The following is a 26,551-nucleotide window of genomic DNA, read 5'->3' as shown; positions in this document are numbered from 1 at the left end:
AAATATGATGTCAATGGAAAGCTAGTAAAATACACTATAGCCAATAAAAAGATGAGGGAACTACAAGAAGAAACTAGCACAAAAAGTAGGCTACAAGGACTAGTATGGGTATTTTTACACATAATTTTTGAGTCTGGCCTACGTAATTTATTGCCTTTGACATCATTTTGCTTTCCCTTTTTGTTAAAAGTACATTTTTTCTAAAAGTCAGCAATACCTTTGTCTACCTCTCCTGTCTGGGAGACTGAAAGATAAAGGTCTGTAAGAGAGAAGAATGGAAAGAGCTAGAAAAGATCAGGAGGTTCGGAAAAAATGAGGTCCAACTTAAAAGTCTAAATCACACACCGCTGAACACTCCAAATAGAGAAAAGGTAGCCCAGCTTTACCTACAATACTTCCAGAGGCTCTGTATAAAATCCCATTGACCCCTCTCCCAAAAATTCCCTCCCTTAATCACAACGATCATTCTTCAGCTTTAGGAGGATTGACCATAGATCCATTCACAGATAAAACACTAAACTGAAAGGTAGCGAAATGCATTTAAGACAACACATCTCAGGGTAGAAATAGAATTTCCTTTGTAGCCCATCCAAGCAATGTAAGAGCTGAAACAGAAATCAAAGCTAGGGAGTCCCTCATAGTGGTTTAAATAATTAATCTCTGTTGAAAGCATTAACAAATTCTTTGAGTCAATAACTTTGCTCAAATATTTGTGATTTTAGTAAATACATTCACTAAATTCTAACTGAAAGCCTGTTTAGAAACCTAATACATAAGTAAACAAATACCTGAGGTCAAATGGCTAAATTTTGTATATCAAGGGAAGCCAGGTGGGCACAATACAAAATTTAAAATATTTCTGAAAATGTAGCTTAGTTACAACTTTATTAACTTCATTATTTCAGCTATAAAACAAAAAGCAATTTAACGTTCAAGCAGCTACTTCATGGACATGAGAACTATGACGGAGGTCTAACAAGCCAGACTAAAGCAAGAGTGCTGTTGCATAGGTGGCAGTTCCATGAACTACAGACTATATCAATAATAATTTCTAAATTTTAAAAATAATTTACATATTTTTAAATTAAAGAAAACTAAGAAGATCCACTAGTTTTGATTTCTTAGGGACCAGCATTCAAAAATATTATTAAGTTATTACTGATTTTGATTTATAGGAATTGGATTTGCTTGTATCTTGAAAATACATGTTCAGGAAACACATGTTGAAAGATTTACAATCTTGACCAAAAAGACAAAAGGAAAAGAAATAGCAATCAGGAAATTTCTGTGGATATACATGAAACAAATGATTAATGATCTGAGGAAATAGTTACCAAATATTGTGAAGTATCTCACCATTACAGTAATTGTGACATTTGAAAAGAAAGTCACTGAACTAACAAAAAAAAAAAAAAGCATTTGTGGTGAGCAGACTGTGACATGTTCTACTCCATCCCAGTCACCAAGTGTTTAAATTTATTACTGCTACTTCTTTACCTTCTATAATTTGTTGCTAAGTGTAAAGGAACAAGTTGCTATTTGCCTTGCATATGCTCTGAGCTCTACATGTTTTTTTCTATCTTCTACCACCTACCTGTATACTAAAAGCATCTTAAAAGAAGGGATGACTTACTGATGAATAACTGGAAACAGCAAATATTGCAGCTGGCTGCTGTTAATTGATGTGTTTCAGATGACTAGTCAGGGACTGATGTATAGTTGATTTGGTAACATAATTTACATAATTAAGAATAAATACCTTAATTAAACATTTTCAGGTAAAACTGATCTGTGGATAATACACAGTAGAATATAGTTGCTCAGTAAGTTCAGCTCTTGGACCACTAGGTTACTTTTCCATCAAATAAAGAAAAATAACTGTATACAGAATTTATTCAAATATAGTAAAATTTTATAAGAATAATTCTAAATACTCATCTCTGTGATCAATGGCTCCTTCTGAGTTTGAGAAAAATGTTAAAATGAACATTTTGGATATCTTAATGATTTACAATACAATCTTTCTGAATGTATATTGCTAGGCACTGTATCATATTATACCTAGCTTTTTCCTGTTTTTCACACAGGGTTGTCCTGTTCTTGGATACAGTTTGGAAGTTGTGCAAAACAGACAATTAAGAGACTTGAGGTGGTGCAGTGTGAGATTGCAGATTAGGAGAACAGTATATGTTGTACCACAAAAAAAAATGAAGAATTCATTTCTCTCTGTTCCACTTATGCTAAAACTAGGAAGTCTTCTCCTAAAAATGTCATTTAGGGCATATTTATGCCATCTGCAATATTTCACTCTATTCAGCTGACTTAAACTTCAGATATAGTCTCTAATTCAAGAAAAGATTTGTTTAGAAATTTGCGTATTACGCTTCAAAAATCAGATGATGTGTTCTTCTGTGGAATTACTCTTAGTAAGAATCAATCACAGACTTACCTAAGATGTACTAGTAGTATTTTGGCTTACAGAGCATGTCTGGTGATGTTAAAGGAACAGTAGTATTCTGTGTCATAGCTAAAGTAATTCTAAAATTCTTTCTAAGTTTCTTTCCTGAACAAAAATTTGACAATTGTTGAATGGAAAAGGAATTCCCACAACTTGTTTGAGTACCCCTCGCTCAGGCTGTTATGAGCATATACAGAGGATAATTTTCTCACTCGAATCTACTCAACTGAAGATCAAATGTTCAGATTACCAAAACGGCAGAATTTGTATTTACTTTAAAGGGTCTAAAACCGGGCTTCAAATTCTATCTATCTAGTCCATTTCAGTGCAATTTATCATTTTGTGTTGCAGTATTATTGTGACACTAAATATGCTGCCATTTATTTCAGATGCTAGAAACATACTAGCAGACAGGAATACGGAGTCTTTGTATACACGCTCTTTATCTAATTTAATCTAAGTGTTATAGTCACTAGTGCAGCATAATAAATACACTAGAAATAAAATGCTTTGTGCAAGAGAAACTTAGAGAACCATAGAAGTATCTCAATAGCAATAGCGCACAATGCTATTAGGTACAAATAGCAAAAACTAATCAGCAGCAACTCTAATTATTACTTATGATGAAAGATAGGACACCTTAACCTAATGACAGATCGTGAGTTTTTACCGTTACAAGCAAGCAGCCATATATTGTTTGCTCTGAAGGACAAACAGCATTACACATCATGCACTTTCTACAACCATATTTTTAGTTTAGAAACTAAACAGTGCATCATTCTTACCTCAGATTTCTCCAGTTTATTTTGAGCATCAATCTGAGTGACAATTTCATTCATATTGGTCTCCAAAACCATTCCACCCATCACCATTTCAGCCAATATATTATGGACCTAAAAAAAGATGAAAAGAAAATTTAAAAATGCAAAATGTCCCACACGCATCTGGACAGTTGATATCTAGATTCCTCAATAGAGGAACACATATGTTCTCTAAATCACTTAATTAATGTTAGCAATTTATTTAACAAAGCTCCTAACTTGATGTTCATTTCTCCAGTATCTTCTTTCCACATAGTTCTGTTACAAATTCATCATCTATACCACTTCGCTTATCAGTGCTAGAAGAAACATTCACATTCATCTTTCTTTCAGTACCTGTTTTCTATCCAAGCACTATGGACAAGAATTCTAATTAGTATTAACAGTAGTAACACCTCTAAGGAGCAGGTTCTCAAGATGAAACAAATTGCTCACAAATAGATGTGTAAAACCTACTTTGAGCTACACCTATGAGGAAGAGAAACATAGTGATGCTCACTCACCACGGGTACCAAGACTAGGCTTACAAGTAGAATTAACATACCTGAGCTACACCATAAGCAGGGAGTTTTCAGCATCTAGGACGAAGATTAGCATCTAGGACTCAAACTGAAGGACTACACAAGCCAGCCAGGGACATTAATGAAATAAGTATGCCTAAATATCCCTCTTCCCTGCAATCCTGATTTGGGGATGCGAGTCCTCGTTCATGAATCTCTGCTTCAGAGTCTGTATTTGCACTTAATCTAAAGATTAATTTTTTTTCTTAAAAAGGCATGCTTCCACATACTTTATAGTAAAAATCCAGTGTTAATATGTAATGTATAATATTGTAATCCCATTATAATTCTGAAGACAATAAATATATCATTATTTTTTTAAATAAACACACTGTGTGATTTGATATTGTTGCAATTTCCCTGTGGATCAAGGAAATAGAAGTAAATCTCTAAATCAAACAGGTCGAAGCATGAGTTGCTAGTCATATATAAAAAAAACACCATACTCCCTAGTTTTGCACCATACCTCAAAAATAAATTGAAGAGTTGTTTCCCTGATAAATCATTACTATACTTCAGTAGAAACTTACAATGAATGTGTTTAGAGAGGCTGAAAATAGATTCTTCTCTCTGCCTATTCCTGGTGAGTAGAGCTTTAAGAACCAAATAATATGAGAAAGATTAACAATCCTTACTGAGCCACTCTCTTACTCCTGGTACATGCCCCTCATCACATACCAAGCTAAAAAACATAATATAAAACTGGTGCCGAAGAATTAATTCTCCTGGCTTGTTATTAGGTGAATTTAAAAACTTTTTAGCACCACAATCAGCAAAAAAGACAATCTAACACTAACTTACTCTACACTGACAATACAAATACATTGAAAGATGTCAGCAATATTTACTTCTTTTTACTGAAAACTCTTTTTCACTCATAGCATAAAGAAACAGTTTATAGCTGTACACAAATATGAGTTAGTAAATACATTGTATGGGATACCTGAAATACTAAATCCAAAAGTCTTCCATAAATTTACATTTGGTTACAAAGTTGTAAAGAATTACTTTGTAGACACCAGATGAAAGATACAATCTATTCAACAGAATCACCTGAAAGAACATTCTGATTTTTCAGGCAATTCTTAATTTTACTCATATCAAAGGCTTGATAATATAAGTTGAAAATACAAAAAGTTGATTTAAGATGTTGTTAGTATGAAAAAGAAAATATCAGAGATTTTAATATGGAAACCATTATAAAGTGAATATTAAAATAGACACAAAAACGTCTTTTTTTTTTTTCCTTAATCGAAAAGTTAACAACAACCACTGACAGCATTTAGAAGACAGTACATCTCTACCACTGGTGATGGTCATAATGATTGCCACTTTAAAGATGTATGGCTAAAGATGTTACAGAATCACAGTTTAAGCCAATCAACACGATATCAGGTTTGGTAATTCTGCAGGGAGGAGATGGTACAAGAGATGTGTTTTAGAAGTAGACAGATTTGCAATCACAATCACATTCTTTATTAGGCCCAGTTGGTAACTTCACCTTAAACCAGTAGTGGTGCAAGGTCCCTACAACAAGTGCACATTATCTACGACAGTTCAGGGAACGACTCTACGATACGACCTATCTGATCCATTTTGTATAATACGAAGAGCGACAAAAATTCAAGAAGTGGCCAAGCTTGAGCAGAGGAACTAGGCTGCATGGCCATCAGAGGTCCCTTCCAGTGTAAATTATTCTATGACACTATGAACAAAGAATCTGAACTGGTTTACTATTTTATAAATTAAAAAGAAAATAAAAAGGCTTCTTAAGTACATGGACCACCGATTATAAAAGTAAGGTTGTAGCCCAACTGCAACAACGAAACAAGGCAAGAACCACTGCACGATACCCAGACAAAGAACTTGATTTACAGGTTCAAAGTACGCATCTCACCAAGGCATCAGTTCCCCTTCGTGTCAGTGCTGAAAGAAGTCTGCAACATGCCAGCAACCTACAGATTAACACGCAACTCACAGTTATCCCTGATACTGTCTGCAGACAGAAAAGGGCAGCAGGCAAACTTCAGGTTTCTGGCCAGCTATAGCACTGATGCCATAACTGTACAGAACAGCAGTATACATGTATGACTGGTGCGAACACCCAGCCTTTGGCAGTAATTGTCATTATCCTTATTGTGATGGATGCAGTGACGAAGGAGAGTAAATACAATGAGACTATAGCTTCTCACAAATAAAATAGCTCATCATTGAGACTGTATATGCAGATTTATAAATATTACAATAAGCTTTACAGACAGAAAGAACAGTGCGGACGTATTTTTGTTTTGTTTTCTAAAGCACACAAGCCCAGAGAGGAAGTCTTAGTATTCTTCATCAAAACAGTAAGAAAATACCTTCCTTAATCTTTTTAGTCATAAAGAAACTATTTCATTACTCTAGCTGTTGGTGTTTTAAAGGATTGCTTTATCAGCGTTTTGCTCTCAGAAAGTCCTGTACTAAGTGCACAGTACAAATTAAAGCACCATGAATTACTGCTGAGCAGTTATTTTGGTGTTCCGTGCTCAGTATTTCATGTTACACAAGATGTACGTCATAACATTTTATCTGCCATCATGGAAGTTGCTTTAAAAAAGTTAAAATTTCTACTTATGCTCAAGCATGCTTAAAAAAATTTATTAAACTTTATTAAGTCAGAGGCAAAATCCACCTAGTTTATTACCTGATTTCAAAAATTCACCAGCTGACACTTACATGCAAGAAATCTTAAGAGTACTATTAATCCTGATATAAATTCTCTGCTCTCAAATATCTCCAACTTAAGGATACCTGAAACAATTATTGTTTGCTATTTCTTGCTATATTATTGTATTTATGGCCCCTGTCAAATTTTTTTTTGGCTAATGTGTCTAATCACTTTTGAACCTACTTATAATATTCTTGGTATCTATGATAAAATGGGAAAATGGCATTCCATAATTTAATTATCAGACATGAAAAATATATTTTCTTTGTTTCATACTTACTTCCTAAACTTTTATCTGATATCCAACTGTTCTTTATTTCTGAGAAACACAGTTGTTCATTTTCTTCAGGCCCTTCAACTCCTTTTTTTACATACTTCTTACTTCTCTGCCTCCACTGTCTTCAATATTCAACAACTTCTTCCATACCTTGGATCATGCTTCTTACTGTTCTCTGAATTATTTCTTCCTACATTTAGTATGCAATATGCAACTCTAGCACGCAGTATTTAAAAATACTTATAAAGCACGGATTGACACAGTAGCTTAACCATTTTTTTGTCTTGCCCCAAAAACGATGACTTTCTAAGTAACAATAAAATTAATTTTACTTGTTAATCTGTAACAAAAGGAAATCATGACCACGACCAATAATATAATGTAAATACTGTAAGCCATTTATCCACTTCTCTTAAATACACTATAAGAATAAAACAGTACTAGCAAAAGTTTGCTCAGATATAAGCAGTAGCAAGATATACATTTTTAATACTAACTAGATTTTCTTTTTCATTGCAAATATGTTTTAAATTAACAAAATACACATTATTTTCTTTACTTTTTCTAACCAAAAATTCCACTAATTATTTTCCAAAAGAAACAAAAGAATTTCCAAATTAAAAAAAGCATTAAGTGGCAATGAAGTGCAAAATGCACTCCAACCGTTTTCAAAACAGTGTTTAAGTGAAAGACTGAAGGCACATGGAATCATAGAATGGTTTGGGTTGGAAGGACCTTTCAAGGCCATCTAGTCCAATCCCCCTGCAGTGAGCAGGGGCATCTTCAGCTGGATCAGGTTGCTCAGAGCCCCGTCCAACCTGACCTTGAATGTTTCCAGGGATGGGGCTTCTACCACCTCCCTGGGCAGCCTGTTCCACAACGAGGTGTTTCACCACTCTCATTGTAAAAAATGTCTTCCTTATATCTAGTCTACACTTCTTACATTTATATTCTAAAAGAGACCAGACTGTTGAGAACATCACCTTTTCAAAAACTGAAATTGCCATTTTGTAATAATGACTTTGACGTGTTTTACAAAAATCAAGAGTGCTTCCTACTTCTGTTCCATGCACTGTCTAAAAGCATGAATGCATGCTGTAACAAATGTGCAAAAGGAATGCATCAAGAAAATACTCTCCCAGGAAAATCTGGCAAAAACATTTTCTTGTCTTCAAGCTGCAATGTGATTCTGGAGGGTTCACTGTTCTGGTCAGATAATAAACTCTTGGAAGAGATTATGATACTCCCAGGGATATTTCAATAGGTCCCAAATATTAAGAAAAATAAAAGTATCTCCTTACATCCCAACTGAATGTATTCTAGTATTTTAGTTGTAAAAGACGCTTATGATGGCTTTCTGTGACGTCTTTTCCATCAGAAAGTGTTACACTCCTGTAGTCAGAGTAGTAATCAGTACAAGACTGAAATAAACCTTCTCCTCTGGAAAACGTTTTGCTCCAGCTATAGCAAATTTGTTGGCTTGTTCGTTTTTAATACAGCTGATCTGTAAAAGAGAAGCTGAATTCTCTTCTGTACAAACTACACTCCCTGACACCCCAAGTCCTCATCTGTTACAGCACATAAGAAACATTATCTCATTCCCATACTCTGTTCTCCAAATTATCTAGTACTACACCAATACAAGGTTGTTTCTAAATGTTTGAAAAAAGATGTAATGTCTGATAGAGATTTAGAAGAGAAAGATCCACACAGCATTTAAATTACATAAGCATAGCATTTGAAAGGCAACTGCCAGCCTTAACTGGAAAACTCTGTAACCATGTCAGTTCTGAGTAATGTAACACCTAATCGTAAACAAAATAGAACAAATTACTTCTTGAAACTAAGTCCTACTCTGAGAATATTCAGATGTCTCCAATCTTACAACTGTATGTGCAATAACACTACGCAAATCTCCCACATTATTTTATTTTTACTCAGAAAGACATGTTCCACCATAGCTTTCAAGTTTTAAAAACAATAAAGATAGAAACTGTCTGGATTTCACTAACAATAAAAGTAGAATCACACCAGAGTTTAATAGCAAGTACCATTTGAATCAAACATTTTACTTGACAAGAAAGAGCACAGGAGCTCATCACATTACCTTGTCTACATGGAAAATTAAATCCAGTTCACAGACATTTTCAAAACATTTGTCCAGTGTTTCCACAAACACCTGCAAAAAGAAAAAAAAAAAAAAAAAAAAAAAAAAAAAGAGTCAGAGGTCAAACATTAACAGAAACTCAATAGTTCCATTAGGTGTGAGGTTTAACAAAAGCAAATATAGAAAATAAACACTGGGCAGATTTTAAGGCATTAAAAGCATCTATAGAAATTATGTGATTGACATTATGTCAACAGTATGCTATCTGTAGGGGGCAAAACTATGCACAAGTCAGTTTATGCTATAACTCTGCTAAAAGTCACAGTTTTAAACAATAGTTGCATCTTGAAAAAACAGTAACATCATCTAGGCTTCAATTCAAAGTGTTTCTTCCCATTTCATTAGAACTCAATCATTAAGCAAAAATCAGCTGGGTTTTTTTCATTATTTTTGTTATTTTTACCAATTGCTACACTGCAGGCATCTCCCGGTTAACCAGACTACTGTTAACTTTGCCACACAGAGACACATGTGCAATGCAAACTGTCAGCATTATGCAAGTTCGTCAGCATTACGGCTTCCAGCAACAGTACAGCAGCTTTCACCTGGTTTAGACCTGCTGAATTCAGGATCGACCAAGGAAAAGGTAGCTGTCTTAATGTCACACCTGCTGATCCTGTCAGGCACACCACCATGCAAATTTAGAGAAGTTCGTCAGTTTGTACCCAGGGAAATAACCACTCCCTGAATCTAGAATGCAAGTGCACAAAGCAGAAAAATCCAAGCAGCGGCTCTAGCCCAGCCACTGATCATCTCTGCCGCATGTGGTCTGGATGTTAGTTACTCTGCCCTGGGTACTTCTGTAACAGATTCCTTGGGACTTATGTTCACCAGTTTTAGTACACTAAGACACCCCAGTCCCCAGTCAGGCCAGATAATGAAAAGGTAGACTGTACTTGCACTCCCAAAGCTCCTGAATGTCAATCACCATGTGCTTGCAGTGACTGCTGACAAAGACTCCAGTCTTAGAGAGGTATAAGCATAGTTCCCTTTATGTAAGGGATAACTCCTACTGACTTAGATAAGATGTGTCAAGATCTCCAAGTTAAACATATGCTTGAGTTTGAGAGATCAGGGTCCTCAAAAGTAAAAAGAATTTCTGTAAGAATTTACAGATCATTTTATTAATGACTAGTAAATAAACTGCATTGTGTGGAAAAATTTAATCTCAGTATTATATGTTTCAAGGCCATTTTGTCACAATATACATTTAATATTATTTAGTTGTTACTGTACGTAATTTTTTTTTTTTGCAATTCTAAACTCAAACCCTAAAGCAGCAATATGTAATAAGTTAAACACCTGGTTTTGACTCTCTCTTCAATCCTGTCTTAGCCTTCGAGAGGAACCAGATTTCAAACTGCCTAGACCCAGAGAAATAGGAATGAGAAGCCATGTTCTCCTGACAAAAATAAAGTGGATAAAAGGCCTGCTTCTATAGATACATATTTAAATCTGCAGACCCAGCGAAGTGGGTCAACTTGACATCAGCCATTTCTAGCTGTCTACCTTGCATATAAAGAATGATTAGTTTAAATCTGAATTCCCAGTCTCAAATCCTGCTTACACAACAAAAGAGAAGAGGATCACATTTTGCTGTCATCAATCTCTATTTTAAAGTCAAACTACATCTGATGCTCCATGCATTTAGAACAAGGATTATTCTTTAATACCAAAATACCAATTCGTAACTTAAACTAGAAACATAGAGCATTTTCACAGGCAGACTGAAGACAGTAAGGTTCACCGACAACAGTCAACTAAGTAAATGAATATGTTTCTGTTAAATTATACTGAAGCTAAGCGAAGCAGATCGGGGTTTTTTCTTCAGGTAGTTGTTAATCTGTTGTGATAATAACAGTCTTCTATAAAGGAGGGATGTGAGCAAACAAAGAGTTGTAGGTTAAGCAGAACAAACTACACAGTTCACAACTATGTGCAGCAAGACAAATGAGCAGAGATGTTCTCTTACTTTCCTGGTACCTTAGGAGAATGTGGTTACAAGAACAGTGCTGTTTGATATTAGCTGCAGGAAGAAGATTGGAAATAGAGTGTAAATGTAACCTTTATCCAAAGGTTTTAATTAAAAAAGCTAATACTATTTTTGAAATAAAATAAAATATTCCTCATATACATCACCAAGTTTGCACATAAATTTACATACTCTGACATCCATCTAGTTCCTTGGAAAACAAAGGAACATGTTAAAACCAAAACCAACTCAAAAATACTCAAAAAAGGCCCCTACAGATACACGTATTTAGTAGCAGTACACATGCCCACACATCAACCACACAGAAGTTTTATTTTTATGACCGTCTTCCAGTAACTAGGGCTTCTCTGATAACAACACTTGATTCATAGTTACAATGGTTACTTTTAAACATTTACCCATCACACAGTGACAACACCACACACTGAATGAACTCACAGATCTCCGCTTGCAACGCATGACCAGTAATGCACACCAAACAGTTCTTAATCTAAGGGAAATCAACTGGCACTAAGTACTCTTCAGAGAGATTTTTTACCAACTAAGGATTTTTCATGAAAACTTTAGAAACTTCCTCAATGTTCCACTTGTGATGGAGAGTTCACTCAGAGGAATGCCAGCACTGGCAAGTTATACAAGTTACACGTTGCGAATAATTGGTCTTTAAAAGCAAAGGTAAACCAGATTTCTTACACTAACATTCCTTGACTTATTTTAAGACGATTTCAAATAATCAATACAGTAAATAAAATTAGAGCCACTTTCATCATAATTGTAGTTGAGAGTCAAATAAATTGCACGCGACGGCAAGCAGTGCTACAATTTAAGTACTTCAGTAATTACTTCAGAAGCTGCAGACTTGTAGATCAAAATAACCAGAACAGAAAACACACCAATTGTTTCAGGAAACACACACATACACACCAGTTCAAACACACCTTATAATGTTACTGGAAAAGAAACATTAATAAATGAGTCGAATAGCAGTAAAATAAGGATGCATGTAAAGTGAACTACTAGCTCCTCCTTGTGCTTCGTTTTTGAAATCATCATCTTTTACAGTTCAAAGAAGAACCCATGCACATCTCTATGCAAGTCGACAGGAAGAAGGAAAAAAAAAATCCCCACACCTCTCTTTTGTAGTAAATATGCTTTAATAAAGTCAGATACACACCTGGAGAGTAAAGTATATGAACCAAAATACCAAATTGTTATTGGATATTTACAAGCCAGGGGCTCCCTATACTCAGCCATGTGTCAAAACATAAAAAAACACTTTTACCATAAAGAGCTCATTTTTAATTATGCAAAAAAGACAACAAAGGGATAAGACATACATTAATATTGCGAAGATAACAGGACTAGCAGAAAAATCAGAATACTTAATCAATTAAATGCACCTAATGCCAGATAAAGTTAAATACTAACAAAAGCAGGTATGAAAAATGAAGTAACTCATATAAAGAATATCCCATCCTTCTTCCTAGGCTAAACAGCAATGGTAAATCTTAAGACAAAATTAATTCAGTGTGCCCATGGAGAGTCCTCTCTTCACTGATTTTGACTGTTCAAATGCTACTTGACACTCCAACTAGTGTAGAACATAGGTACCATTGTAAATGTCACTCAATTTTTCCTCTTGGCAGTCTACAGCTAGTTATATTTTGTTATGTACTTTATTTCCATGCACTATAACCTTACACTTCACAGGCTAAGGAGAAGACCCTGAAATAGCTACAAGGGATGACACAATTTACACTGAATCCAAAACCTACCAGCCACAGCACAGATGTTGCCCTATCGCTCATACAATTAACCGAAAACAATAAACAAAATCTTGTCCTTGTATTTAAAAAAAAAAAAAAAAAAGAAAGAAAGAAAATGGACAATAAATAACAGTATGAATTTGCCTAAGGTGTCCAAACACATCTAGTTTGAACACAGTATAAAATCTGAGGGAGAGTCTGATTTGCAACATAAACAGTGCATTCATTAAGCCTAAGCCAAGAAGACTTGCCTGTGAAACAGCTCTGACCTAAGGGTGATATAAGTGACCTTCACAGAAGTATCTTAAGTATTACAAGAACTTCAGGCTGAAAAGAACTGCAGACTGCCATATATAGTCTAATCCGCCATAGATTTATTCAGTTTACAAGATCGAAAACTCTTAAGTGCTACTCTGAGTTCTAGGTTCATTTCATCAGATTATTCTCATGAGATCAAACTGGCCCTCTACAAAACTAGTTATTTAAACAATTCAGTATATTTATGATTCACAACAAACTCCAGGTGGCTTACTCTCACCTGTGTTGTCGCTGAACTATAGTAAACAAAAATATATGAAACTGGTTCAACAATTCTCAACAAAAAATAGACGAAGCTTATTCGCTTGAGTAGATATGGGTGTGTATATACTGCCAGTCTGTTGCATGCAGGGTTGAGACATAGCAATAAACTTTCTGAGGCTGCTTTTCCAGTGTAAGATGCATTTACTTCTGTTTGCTATGGCTAAAAGGATTAAACAGATCCTTCTTGTGAGCCAGACTGGAAATTAAAAATGTTTAATTAATCTCTGTATACTTTCTCCTATAATCAAATGATCTAGAGAAACAGGAATAGTGAACAGCTGCAGGTACTGCAGTGAGACTGCATTTACAAACAAAACCATCAGAAAAAAAGTAAAGTATTTCTATAAATAGAAACAGCATTTCTATTATTTCTGCTTCCTTCAAGTAATTATACTGGCATGTAATTAAACACCAAGGTGTAGTGGCAAGATCTGAAACATAAACAGAAAGATTCAAATCTATCAAAGTACTTCTGGCACAAGAAGCGACATAATTTAGAGAAAAGTTTAAGATCTCTCTAATTCAGAGAGTTTAAGGGCTATATAAATATAGGTCAGAGCAAGCTCAAGCAATTTGCTTCAACACCTTAAAGTAAATTTTTGTTTACACTCTGTAATTGGAAATAACTGAAAGCTACTGATGTGACATTTTTAATATACCATAATAAATAAGATCTTAATCAAATTTGCATAGCGGCGCTGCAAAATATAACAGATGAGATGGGTTGACCTAGATAGTCTTTCCTAACCTTACTATCTGACTAAACAGAAGGCATCTGTAATATCCACTTTATGTGAAAACCATACGTAAGACACATGAAACATTAACATGCTTCTTTTCTCAGTTCATAAATATTTTAGCACTTGCAAGTAAGAAAACACACTACGCAACAAGCGACTAAGCCACTCTGTACAACTAACTGCTAATAACACGTAAGACCACTGCAGAATGTTTCTACGACCTACGATGACCTAAGCCTTTAGAAAAAGAGTTTCCTTCCCTGCTACCCACACAGCCACTAGGAAAGACAATTTGGATCTACTCTCCAGAAAAGCATTAAACACTGAAGTGCTGTTCTGAACACTAATAGGTGACTATAAGAAGCTATTTATCACCAGGAAAAGTCTGCAGGGAATTGTCAGACCTTTAAGGCTTACAGTATCTTCTGCAGTGAAATAATCAATAGATACAGGCCCATGTCTCAGGATATCACAATTTTACTTATGTAATAAATTCATTATCCTGACGTGCAAGCTTTTGAAAGGCTTAACAGTAAGTGAATCATACATATATACATATATATCTCTCTCTATACATATCTCCAAGACCCATTTTATGTAATGACACACAGCACTTCGTGGCATGAAACTATTCTTTGCCACATCTGACTGCACCAACAATCATCAGTTAAATTCTTTATGTGCAGTTTTTAAGTTGAAAAATCACTGGTGTAGTCAGTTCTCTTGACATAAGAGTGTATTACCAGACATTACTTTTGTTGCTGAGTTGATACAGATACATTTAACAGTTTAAATCACACACGCTGTATTGGAAGCCTTGCAGAACACATTGTATTTGAGGAGTTAGTGATCTTGAACAGCCCACGTCTGCCCTACTGGGCTTGAGAAGCCTGCATCTTACTAATGTAATCTATAACTCATAATGCCTTTGGGAAAGGTAAACTGTAGGTGGACCGAGGAGTGTAATGTATTGATCCTGACCAAGGGACTGTTGCACGTTTAGGAGTTAGTGATCCACGTAACAACACGAGTAGGCACAGGCCTGTGCTGTGCTGCTCAAACTCCTCGACTGCACGACAAACTCAGCCAGCACACTGTAACAGAGGAGCCTGCAGGCAGCTCGCACTTGGTACCCTGCTGGTGATTACACCACCTGCGTGGTCTTGCCTGTGCCTCAGAGTGCAGCAAGAAGTTCTCAAGGGAACATCCTTTAGGAATAGAGTTGTTGTCTTGAGAGGAAATTATATAATAGCTCAAAGCTCCAAAAAAGGGAGTTCTCTCCATGAACACGATCTACTCTGCACAGCACACTGTGGGAAAATCCACCTGAGCTCCACTGGATGCTGCACAAACAGGGGATGTCCGCCACCTAAAGGGGTGTAAGATTTACTATCTACATTCCTCTTCTTACTCCGTTTTATTAAACAGTTATCCTACTAAGCCATTTTGTCGTCGAGCCTTTCTTATGGAAACCCAGAAAGAAACTGTCCCAGCTCTCTTTCTCCTCACCTCTCCTTAACCACCCCACACCCCCTGGTGCAGAACACAGGCCCAGGGCAGCATTTCCACTCATTTTCTAAGGTACATCTGACCCAAAGCTCATAAGCCACAAGGAAAGTTTCATCCAAAGCGGTTTTGGGTGTGTTAATCCATCATATATTTGTAGTGAAATACATATATATATACACATACACAGAGCACAGACATACACACACAGAGCTTTATGTATCAAGGTTCTCACAATCTAAATTAGTCTAGTGAATGTTTGAACTTCACCATTTCTACCTGCAGCCAAAACGAGGCCTTGAAAAGCTGCAGCAAAAAGTCGCTGCTGACTATTCAGTATGTTCCAAACAGTCTCCTTATTTTCTCATCAACTTTGGAAACAACTTCTTCAAAGACAGTTCAGAAAACTGCAAACAATCTGAAAGTAATACTCAGCACTTCGGGTTGGTTCACATTATGAAAGCCACCTTCACTTCCAAATATTACACAAAAAGATATAACTAAAGTACTTCTAAGTACATTCTAAGGTACTTAGAAGTAGAATTTCACTTATTAAAAAAAACACAGCAGTGAAAAAAACTTACTTGTATGAGGTCTAAAATGCCAAGCTCACTTTCTGAAGAATCCACACAGAAGACAAAATACAAGGTGGCATAGTGGCGGTAAATTAGCTTGTTATCAGATCCACCTATTAATCTAAACAGGAAAGAAAACAGGAAAGTTAGTATCTCAGGATAAGCTGGGCAAATCCTCACAGTTATTTCAGTTAATAGTAGTCCTATTGTTAATGGCTGGCTGAAGCTTTTCCAAATCCAACTGTATCACAACTTTTATTTTGTGATATAACTACAATGGAAGAATACTAAGTACCAAGACAGCCCAAGTTACATCTACCACACAAGCACAGTTACTGTTATCCATATGATAATTATGATATCAACATATGCACCTTTTTACTAAAATCAATTCAAACAGATCATGATGTTTCATAAAAACTGGGTATTAAATGCACTTCCATTACACACTAGTGGGCACTGTACAGGGATTAATCTGTGTTACAGATTTAATGGAGCATATGCCTATGAATCCTTCCCTGCCCTTCTCAGAGAAGCATCACCAGAAAATTATAAAGCAGACTAGCATTTGGATTACAGAAAGAGCCCTAAGTCAGGTTTACAGTCCACTTAATGACCAAGAACATGTAACACTTGTGCTACAAAATGTTTGATATCTTCAGAAACAAGACTGTACTATAACCAGTAGTTTGCGATGCCATGTTGAAGTCACAGAAGCAATTACATTTTTATTGACTCACTAATCATCAAGCTACTGAACAAGAACAGAAAGTTCTAAACAGGCATTTCCTTCCATCCTTCTGCTACAGCCTTCGCAAAGAAGGTACATAAATCGTAAGAAGAGCTGTTCTTCAGATCACTGACATTTGCTTTGAGCAGTAGGAAGCCTGCTCAAATAGAAATTAAAATATTTTGTAGCCTGAACCTACTTGGCTATAAACATCGTAATTCTCCCTTAATTCTGTACCAGAACCGAATCACATGTTTGGTCATCCCTTTAGTTTCTGCCTTTATCGTAGGGAGAGAATATGTAAATAAATAAAAAGAACAAGAAATCTTTTAGGTCACTTTTCCTTAAGAACATTGCCTTGCATTAATGCTGGGGTGGGGGGGAGGGGGAATCCTTTGCTCCTGAAGAGCAGGAGCTACCTTTAAGACGTATCAGACAAAAATATTACAAACAAATGTAGAAGTAAAAAGAAATGGCAATTAAAGTTTCCTCTTTTGTGCTTTATTTACCCAATTCTTTCAAATACTTTAGTATACATTAGTTGTTGAGGCCTTTGGGTAAATTGCAAACTTTAAAGTGATCCCTGCCCTGAAAACAAAAAAAAAAAATGGAGAAAAAATATACTGAAATGCTAAGTCTGGAATTGAACAGTAGGAGGAAAGCAGAATTATGTTCTCTTAGTTTCTTTTCGTTGCACAGCTGTTTTTTTTTTTCAAAAGGCTCCAAATGGCTTCTGTCTTTTACAGAATTCAAGCCAGCATGATTCCAGCTTGAAATCATCTCTAAGAACCTAATGATAGAACAACCAGTTAAGTAGTTGAAAAAGAACAATTTTAGTTTAAAAAATAATTAAAAAAACCCCAGTAACGACCTTGATCAGGAAAAAGACATCATAGCTGACATGGTATAGCTAAGCATTTAAATGACTCTGCACACAGAAAATTTAGCATTAACACACTAACTTTCAGTGACCAAATATTTCCACAATTATAATATTTAACAGGCTATGACAATCTCTATGTTCAGAGTGGAGATCATGAACTTACTCCATGAATTATGACACCTTTTCCTGAAGGTGGCTTTGAAACTATTTACTCTTGATGATTGTTATCTCAAAACAAAACACTTTTCCATTTCAGAATTTCTTCTCTTCAACTAAAGCAAGACCACATTAAAAAAACTGAGATGATTCAAGAAATAATATTTTGTGTGTGTCTTCTAGACAGAAGACATTAAGTCTGGCTTTCCTCCTACCTTGCTCTACATATATTAATAAAAAAAATCTTGGTTGAAACTGCATTAGTTGGCATATTTAAAACCTATTTTTTTCCTCTTAGTTTATACAGCAAGCCTGAACCCTAATAAAAAGGCTGAGGAATCCTATTATCAGAGGCTGTCTACCCAAATTTTAGGAGCTCCAGTCAAAGCACCAGCTACAAAACATTTTCATTTTCTCAATGGGTATGGCAAATGCCAACGCCTCTTCAAATGAGACCAGAAATCTTTAGCTTGATTATAGGGAAACTGGTTAGGTATCACCTGCCTATTTCTTCCCCATCTTGTGTCTGAAACACATATAGATATGGCTCTGTGCCAGTTACAGCATTAGAAAAAATTAGTTTTGTTGCCCAATTCATTTTGATACATATATATGCTTCAGTCAGTAAAGAATATGCGTACCTGGTGCAACATGATACTGCCCTTTGTGTATTAAAATACCTCAAGTGATATTGCATTTACATTACAAGTGCAAAAAGTTACAGTACGATCAGCAGTAGGATTTGCTAGCAGGTAAGTATTTGGCATTTATTTCAAACCTGATACTTACAATCCTCCTTCTAGGAAATTACAGACATTTTCATCACGTTTCGATACTAGATGGAAAGTTTCTCTGATAATTTGTTGCTGCGTATCTTCACTCTATGAAAGAAAACATATTTTGCTATCAAGCTAAAACGGATTAACAATGCACAGCACACACAGCTAAGAAATTGAACACAAAGTATACCAGCACCCTCAAACTATCTACTTCTGAATCTAAATCTTACCTATCTAAATCTGTTAAAATGTTGCATATTGGTTTTGTCATATCAACACAAAAAGACATTTTTACAAGTTAAGTTGCAGAAGAATACATGGCTGAGAAAAAAAAATATGAAAAAAGTGATTGTTTTTAAGAAACTTCTTAAAAAAAACCCCAAACATCTAAAAATAGTTTATTCAAGTAAAGAGAAAGTCTTCTCAAGTATTCTGAATTTTTTGTATCTCCACCGTAAACTGAAAAGCTACAGACGTGTTTGGAAACTACTTTCACCCGTGAACAGGGGGGAAAAATGTCTCAAAAGCTTCAGTTATTTGGGAAAGCTGAAAATCCCACAATACACAGCTCTTTCAAAAGAGCATCATGAGCAACAGGTTCTCCTAAGCTGTTAACTTTCATTCTAACAGATCAGAAACATCACTTCCGAGTCTGAATTCACTTGAGACTTCTTGAGTCCCCACTGTGGCTCCATTATTCCTGCACACTTGCCTTTGCTACCCTTCTGTAAGAGTGCATAAATTTTAACAAGTCTGTACTTCCATTGCTAAAAAAAATACGTACAATCTCTAAACTCCTGCATTTGTTTTATAGCACAGAACCCTAAGGTTAACAAGCATAGATAGCCCCGCCCCTGTCCAAGCACATAAGTCAGCATTTTAAACCATTATCTGAACAAACACTCTAAGCAAAACTGGTGCATGTATCTTAAAACTGATTTCAGCTAAAACAGTACAGTACCTTGCATGACTGCTAAGCAAACAAAGCCTAGCATCAGCACGGTTTGCATTCTTCACCTTAAATTCATGTGTCATTTTACAACAAACCTCTAGAATCCACAAAGACATCAGCAAAAAGCTCCAGCAAAAGTAAGTTGCTCCATAAAACAGAGGACAAGAAAGTGTAGGTTCCTCCATGTCTGTAGTTTGTGTTCCTCAAATTGTGCCTGCCTTACTCTGCTGCAGTTATCTCAGTTACTTCCCCCATATCTTCTATGGTAGCAGGAAAGAGACAATGTTTATTTTTTCCTTAAGAAACTGAGACACTGAATTTTTAAAATAACACTGGTATTCAGAATCTGCCCTTATTCACAAAGTTGTTCAGAAATTTATTTTTAACTTTGAAATTACAGCCACAGGTCTATATTCTGAAAGATAAAACCATGCCACTTATGTCTTCCTATTTAACTGCCATTAATTATTCCATTGCTACCTAACTGCAAAATATTACTAACTTCCATTTTATGCAGTAGAAACTCTTTCCATTCTCATATGTGTCAGGGAAAAAAATGACAGGTGTTTCATAAGTTTTGGTATCAGGAAGCAAACATATACCCGTTTCACAGATCTGATCAAATTAATCTCTCTAGAAAGCAGGAGATGCTTCCACTTGTAAAAAAAAATCAGATACACCTCCAGTACCAGTTCAATCAAAACTAAAGTATTCAAAAAGACCATAAATAAATCTGTCTTATTGAAGTCACACAAAAAAAAACAATCAGGACAATTGACCCGCTTCTGTGCGCCACAAAGGTTTAGGGAAACCACCTAACCACCTAATTTCTTAGTTTCATTTGCTATTCATGTTTTCAAAAATACAAGGAATATACACAGACATATTACTCTACTTTAAGCATTGAGGATTTGTTCTAATTCCAGCTTTGAGTGTGGCAGAGCAGAGTGGAGCTGACAAGAAATTATGGTGTCCTCCTGCCATTCACTCCTCTCCTTGCCCTGCTTCTTCTCCCTCCCAGGACTTTGATTACACAACAATAACAGAAGACACAAAAAGATAATTACATTTGAATAGAAAATGAGAATATAAGTTAACTTTATACATTAACGAAATTTTTTTATATCTTCCCAAAGTCTTTCATCTTGGGGGTAAAAAAAAAAAGGGAAAAAAAGAGAAACTTCTTTATTAAGTTACTGTAGCTCTGCAATGGAAGTTATCAAGAACAGAGTGGGGATGCACACAAGGGGAACTCTTATCATTATAAGTAGGTGAGAATATTCCATCTAAACTTTTACATTAGAAATGGTAAATGAAAAACATCTGTTTGGGAACCCAGAACTGATGAGAAAGAAGAAAACAGGTTCACAAACATATAACAGAATTTCTCAACATTGCCTTTCTAAGGAGAAGGGATCAAATTCAGTCATCCATAGCGATGACCTGTATCAGTTATACTCCTTTAATGAAAAGCTGACAGTGCAAACTGAACTGTCACAGTCATCATTTTTGCTCTGAGATGCAGAAGACACATTCCTTCCAATAAAGTTAAAAATTGCTTCTGTAATAGCGAGAATTGCAAGTAAGCAGCCACAAACCCAAGTAAGTAACAGCACTACTGTTTTCTTGTGTTTTAATGCCCAAGGTCAGCCCAAGCAGAGCTTAGCCCATTTGCTAGGGAATACAGTACATGATCAAAGCATCACCTTAGGATGTCCTATCCTTGAATTTAATCAAGGTTCCACATTGCTTCTGAACTCCCTGTAGCTGCACTTTCTTTTAATTCAGATCAAGTGCTTGTGCTGCATTTTCAGAGCTGCTTTGCTACTCACCTTCTCCCATGTAAAACAATACACTTTTCTATTTCATTACATTTCTTTTTAATGTTAACTGTATTTTTATAGTAGTCTGAAAGTTTCCAAGGGAAAAGGCTCTCTGCTTATTGAAGCTACGAGCCCCTCAAAACTCATCTTCCCAATTCGAACACCTCTGCCACAGCATGCAGACGGGCAGCGCTACACCGGAGACGCCTAAAACGCACGGCAGAGTTCAGAGCAGCGCTTCCTTCCACAGGTGAGCCCGGACAGCCGAGCCCGCCGTTGGACAAGGCTCCCTTCCCCCGCCTTAGGCACTACCCAAGGGCCGCCGCCAGTGACAACCACAGTGGATCACTCGGGACCCGCACGTCGGGATCACCCGGGTTCTCAGGAGGACGGGCCGCCCTTCCCCGCCCTCCGCCCCGGGAGCCCGGCCCCGCGCAGCGCCCCCCGCCCGCCCGTACATAGCGCTGGTAGAACTTGGAGAGCCGCGGCTTGCCGTGGTTGTTGAAGATGAGGATGGCTTTGATCATGGCGGGGCGGCGGCGGGGGCCGGCGGCGGCCGCCGGGGTCGCTGCGTTCCGGGTCGCTGCCTTCCTGCTCCTCCGCCCCCCCCCACCCCTTCCCGCCCTTCCCCCCGGTGGCGGGGCGGTGGCGGCAGCGGGTCGCGCGCACCACGTCGCCGGCGATCCGCAGCCGTCAGCAGCGGAACGGCTCCTGCCGCACGTGACGCACTCCTCCCCGTCACCTGACGGGAAAGCCGCGTCCCGCAAGGGACAAAACGGCTTGCGGAGCGGCCTCACGTGGCGTCACTTCCGCCGTCCGGGGAACGGCATGGCGGAAGCGGAGGAGCCGGCGCCTGCCTCGCCCTAGAGCGAGGGCGGAGAGGGGACCCCAGAAGGCGGAGCTGCAGCGGGGCTGCTGACGCGGCCCCCCGTCCGGCCGGCTCGCCGGGCACTGGGGAGCCCGCCGGCGACGCGAAAAGGAAACGTAAAGGGGAGAGAACGCACCGCCGGGGCGGGCGGGTGGGCTTGTGCAGTGACGGGCAGGTGGGCGGGCCAATCGGCGACGAGAACGGGTGGTTCCGGCCAATGAGGATATGGGGGGCGGGTCCGCGGCCGTCGGCGTCAGCGCGCGCCCCTCCCCTGCAGTTGGCGTCCTGCTGAAGGCGGGGGGCGGCACCTCCATCGCGAAAAGCGAGAAGTGGGCCGTGGAGCGGACCGGACCGCCCAGGGCCTCGTTGACGTCATCCAGAAGTTCCTCAAGCTGATGGCGTCCCAGCAGGTGGTAGGGGCGGGCGGAGGCCCGGAGGTTGCCGTGGCGGAGGACTCCGCTCCCCCTGCCTCCGGGCCGTCACGCCTCGCAGGGCGGATGTTCGGACCTGGGCTACGGGACGAGCAGGGAACGGGGCGTGGAGGCGCCAGTGAAACTGAGTGTAACGCCGAGCGGAGCTGAGCCGTAGCGGTGCTGTTTGGATGTGCGTGGGCGCTCGGCTCCAACCCCTGGGCTGTTTGCAGTGGCTCCATTTCGTTCGGCTGATGCTGACGCGCAGAGCTGTGTGCGTGCTGTGCAGCAGTGCCGCTCAGAGAAACGTTCGTGTGCACAGTGTACCTGTAGAGTTTGGGTATACGGAAGGCATGTGTGGGAAAAAGTCTAAAGTGTTTGGGGTTGACTTCCTGAATATTGCTCTTTCCTTCAGAAGTTACTTTTCAAACACTTTAATTACTGTCTCAGGACTGATTGGTCTTTCAAAACGGGTAGCTTGGAAATGTTCCTAGTTAGGCAGCACGTTACCGGTATTGTTTGTGTGTTCCTTCCTGTGAAGCCCCAGTGGTCTGATAATTTTGGAAGAGATGGAACAGATTCAGAAATATGACTGAACTAATTTTGCAATTAGCAGTAAACTCTTAACAGACATACACTTGAGAGTTTTCACTTCAGATACAAAGTTAAAGCTCAACTCATTAAATAGTCAAATGGATAGCTAAAGTATAGATAAAATCACTACTCTTGATCTGGAGGCTCTTATTTAAGCATATAGTCATAAACTGTTTCACTAGCTGCCTCTTTCACCTGCAAGCCATGAAGGGTTTCTTTTTCCCAAGGCTTAATATCTCAAAGAGTAATAGTTCAGGTCTTTACTCTTTGTGGATATTCTCAACAATTTATTTCATTAAGTGCCATCTTGTGGTCTCAGGAAAAAAATACAGAAGCGTGGAGCCTTACAGTGTGGTTTAAGCTTAAAGCCATCCTTCAGGAACAAAGCCCTAGGAATTTTATAACTCTTCTTTGGAAATAGCACAGGATACCCTACCACACATTGCCATCTTGCATTGCAGATCCTAAGTCCCTCTTTGATGTTCTAAACTAACTGCTATATGCATAGATATATATCCTACATTCGGAGCAGGAAATGAGCATGACTTTAAAAAAGAACAAAATAATTCTAATTTCTGTGACTCCTACTCTAATTTGGAATAGTGGGAATGGTTTGGATGCTTGAAGTAAGAGCAAGAACTAAACCAGCAAGTTCACTTTGTGCTGTTTATGGGAGACTAATGAATGGGTCAACTTGCAGGAGAAGAAATTTGGCATGCTTGCTTTGGCTTGTTCTGGTTGGCCAGTCAGAAGTGACTCCTGGAAGTCATGTTGCCCTTCCATACTGAAGTGAAAACACTTAATTTCTGCTATTTTAGTGTGAACTGTAAAGATTGCAAAACAAATGGTGAACAGAGGACAGATTTACTCGCCTCTGGCTGCCAAATGGTTCCTCTATGAGCTCTTCAGGAGATCTCCATCTTCTGTTTTCTCTTCATGCAGTTCATTTATGTAAACCAGTCTTTCGCTCCATCTCCAGACCGAGAGGTTGAGACCCTCTATGAGGTGACTTTCATCTTAAACATCCTTTCCAAATGTGCTTAGAATTTGTCAGTACACTTCTGGCACTTGCAATATGCTGCTGCCTCTAGCATCTTGCATTTAATGTAATGTAGTTGATATTCATGGATCTGTATGGATATGATTTAGACAGATGTGACTTCATACAGTCTCTGGAAATGCATTCCTTCACAGTGCAGTATGTTGTCATGCCTCCCATTATGATGGAGAGCTTTATTATCAGTAACAATATTCCATGACACAGTTATCAGGTGAGGGACTTTTTTCGTTGTTTTGCTTCATGTGTATGCTAGCTCATGAACAATCTAATGGTTCTTGTTTTGTTTTGCTTTTTTTTCTTGCAGTGTTTTGGAAGTGATGGCAAGCTCGTGCTGCATTATTGCAAAACTCAGGCATGGGGATGAATGACAAGCATTACAGTTGTTCAGGTGTTGTCTTCAAAAATGGAAAATAGACTAACTTTCTTAACCTGTAAACACGCAGAAATAAGGATTTTTGCATTTCTGCTTATGACTGTACATTTATAAAAACAATGCAGGTGAATAGTATAGAAGAAAAGCTCCCTAGGCTATCTGATCATGTACATTTTTTTCCGATGTGCATCTGAGGTACAGCAAAAATATGCCATCTATAGAGTAGAGCCAGCTGGCTTGCTGCTGAGTTCTCAGTTGCTGTATCTGAAGGCAAGATATTTCATAGTTGTGTGGAGGACTGACTGGACAGCTCTGTCACACTACATGCTGTACTGAAGATAAAAGTGCCTTTTTATTAAAAGGGAGGTTTATTGTACACGCACCCTGGGATTAGGTTTACTTCTGACATGTTGTACATCTGTTATGTGTGTTATAGTTTTTATGAAGTCTTCGTCTTGAATATACATTATATCGTGTCGTTTCAAGACAGTATTTTGATTTTTTTTCCTCATAATTAATATGTAGGTATTGGTATATAATCTAATTACTTCACCCTGTGCCTTCATTGTGTTGATAGTGCAAGTACCTCATTTATATGGCACAGCACAGTGGTAGGCCTCAGAAATACTTTCCTCCCACCCAGATTGTGTAGTGATTTGTTGAAGGCTGAACACTTCAGCAGTTGCCAAGGTGTTTGTTCTGGCACTGGTTAATGACTAGCATCGTTAATTGAATGTTGCATCTTCAGTTAATGGAGAAATAGACGTGAGGTGGTAAAAACCTACTCTATATATTCTACTTTTGGCTGCTGTTGTTTTCCTGTTTCACCAGCTGCATGTTCTATCAGCAAATTAGAATGCGCTTTATAGCCATTTGCTAAGTCTTAAAATAATAAGGATTATTTTTCATCCCACAGAGGATGTGGAACCTGGAGTAGTGACCGGTGCTGTTACTTATTGGAGGGGGGGTTTAAGTGTCTGCTGTACAATCTTTTATGTTTGTTTAAACTGAACTAAACTAAACGTTAGCTGTTTGCTTGCAGAGTGTTCTTACACTGGATGAGTTTTGGTCCCTAACATAATCCACTTCTTCAGCACATGCAGGCAAAACAGCCTGTTCTAGTTTCAAGCGTGCTTGTGTGATAGTCTTGAGCCGTTTGTTGCTGTTTCGTGTATCATGTGTAAGTGGCTCTTATGTGGTCTCTGCTGTATCAGATTGTTTCCACCCTTAGAGGACTTCTGGAGAACTAATACTGAGCTTAACTTACTGATGTTGCTGCAGTTTGCATGTGGCCTGCATATATGGCACAGTAACACGGGCACACGCCCTGAATGCTTCCTATGTGAATAGCCTGATATATTTTACCACTTTTTAAGTGGATTCATTGGATTAAGCTAACAAAGCAGAATTGCTTGTAAACTTAAACACTTTAAATAATCCATGCATTTGCCTGCTTAGAACCCTGATCTCATGAATCTTTGCCTATTTAAGAGACCTATTGCAGAGGTAAGTGCTCTGATTCCGTCTTCTTGAACAAATTGCCTGCTCGGTTACTGTGGCGCCAGTGTAACCTTGCACAGCCGCTAGAGGGTACGCAAGGACAAAGGTATTTGCATAATTTTTCCTAGGCTTTTTCTTTTTCCCCCCAGTCTTTTTCGTAATGTGTCCACTTGCCGGACTTACAAATATAAGTAGTTTGTTCTCCTGCGTGGCAGTATGTTTACCTAAGATAAGCTACTAGTCTGGCTCTCTTTAAAGAATGTTCTATTGG

At 38.0% G+C, this 26,551-nt stretch overlaps 2 protein-coding genes across 9 annotated transcripts in view; one reads left to right on the top strand and one right to left on the bottom strand.

Annotated features, from left to right (window-relative positions):
- The window catches only part of AP3S1 (adaptor related protein complex 3 subunit sigma 1), a 29,278-nt gene extending 7,270 nt beyond the window's left edge, over positions 1–22,008 (bottom strand). For 2 of the 8 annotated variants that reach the window (XM_086479097.1, XM_086479099.1), the window contains exons 1-5: positions 21,934–22,008; positions 18,711–18,802; positions 16,162–16,273; positions 8,931–9,002; positions 3,244–3,351 (exon numbers count right to left, since the gene is read on the bottom strand). In XM_086479097.1, coding sequence (XP_086335223.1) covers positions 3,244–3,351; positions 8,931–9,002; positions 16,162–16,273; positions 18,711–18,802; positions 21,934–22,002 — 453 coding nt within the window. In that variant the 5' untranslated portion in view covers positions 22,003–22,008. Of the gene's footprint in view, positions 1–223; positions 260–3,243; positions 3,352–8,930; positions 9,003–16,161; positions 16,274–18,710; positions 18,803–21,933 lie in introns of those variants that run through there. The other 6 variants (XM_086479101.1, XM_086479105.1, XM_086479102.1 and 3 more) reach the window with 6 other exon arrangements.
- ATG12 (autophagy related 12) lies at positions 22,001–24,790 on the top strand. The gene is given in 7 exon segments (XM_086480051.1): positions 22,001–22,312; positions 22,343–22,385; positions 22,388–22,459; positions 22,621–22,686; positions 22,689–22,756; positions 24,290–24,352; positions 24,712–24,790. Coding segments are annotated over 7 exon segments (684 nt in total). The 3' UTR covers positions 24,772–24,790.
- The last annotated feature ends 1,761 nt before the right edge of the window (positions 24,791–26,551 follow it).

This window comes from Leptosomus discolor, chromosome Z (assembly GCF_034619465.1).
Source record: "Leptosomus discolor isolate bLepDis1 chromosome Z, bLepDis1.hap2, whole genome shotgun sequence".
NCBI lineage: Eukaryota > Metazoa > Chordata > Aves > Leptosomiformes > Leptosomidae > Leptosomus > Leptosomus discolor.
This window is presented reverse-complemented; position numbering and strand designations above follow the sequence as displayed.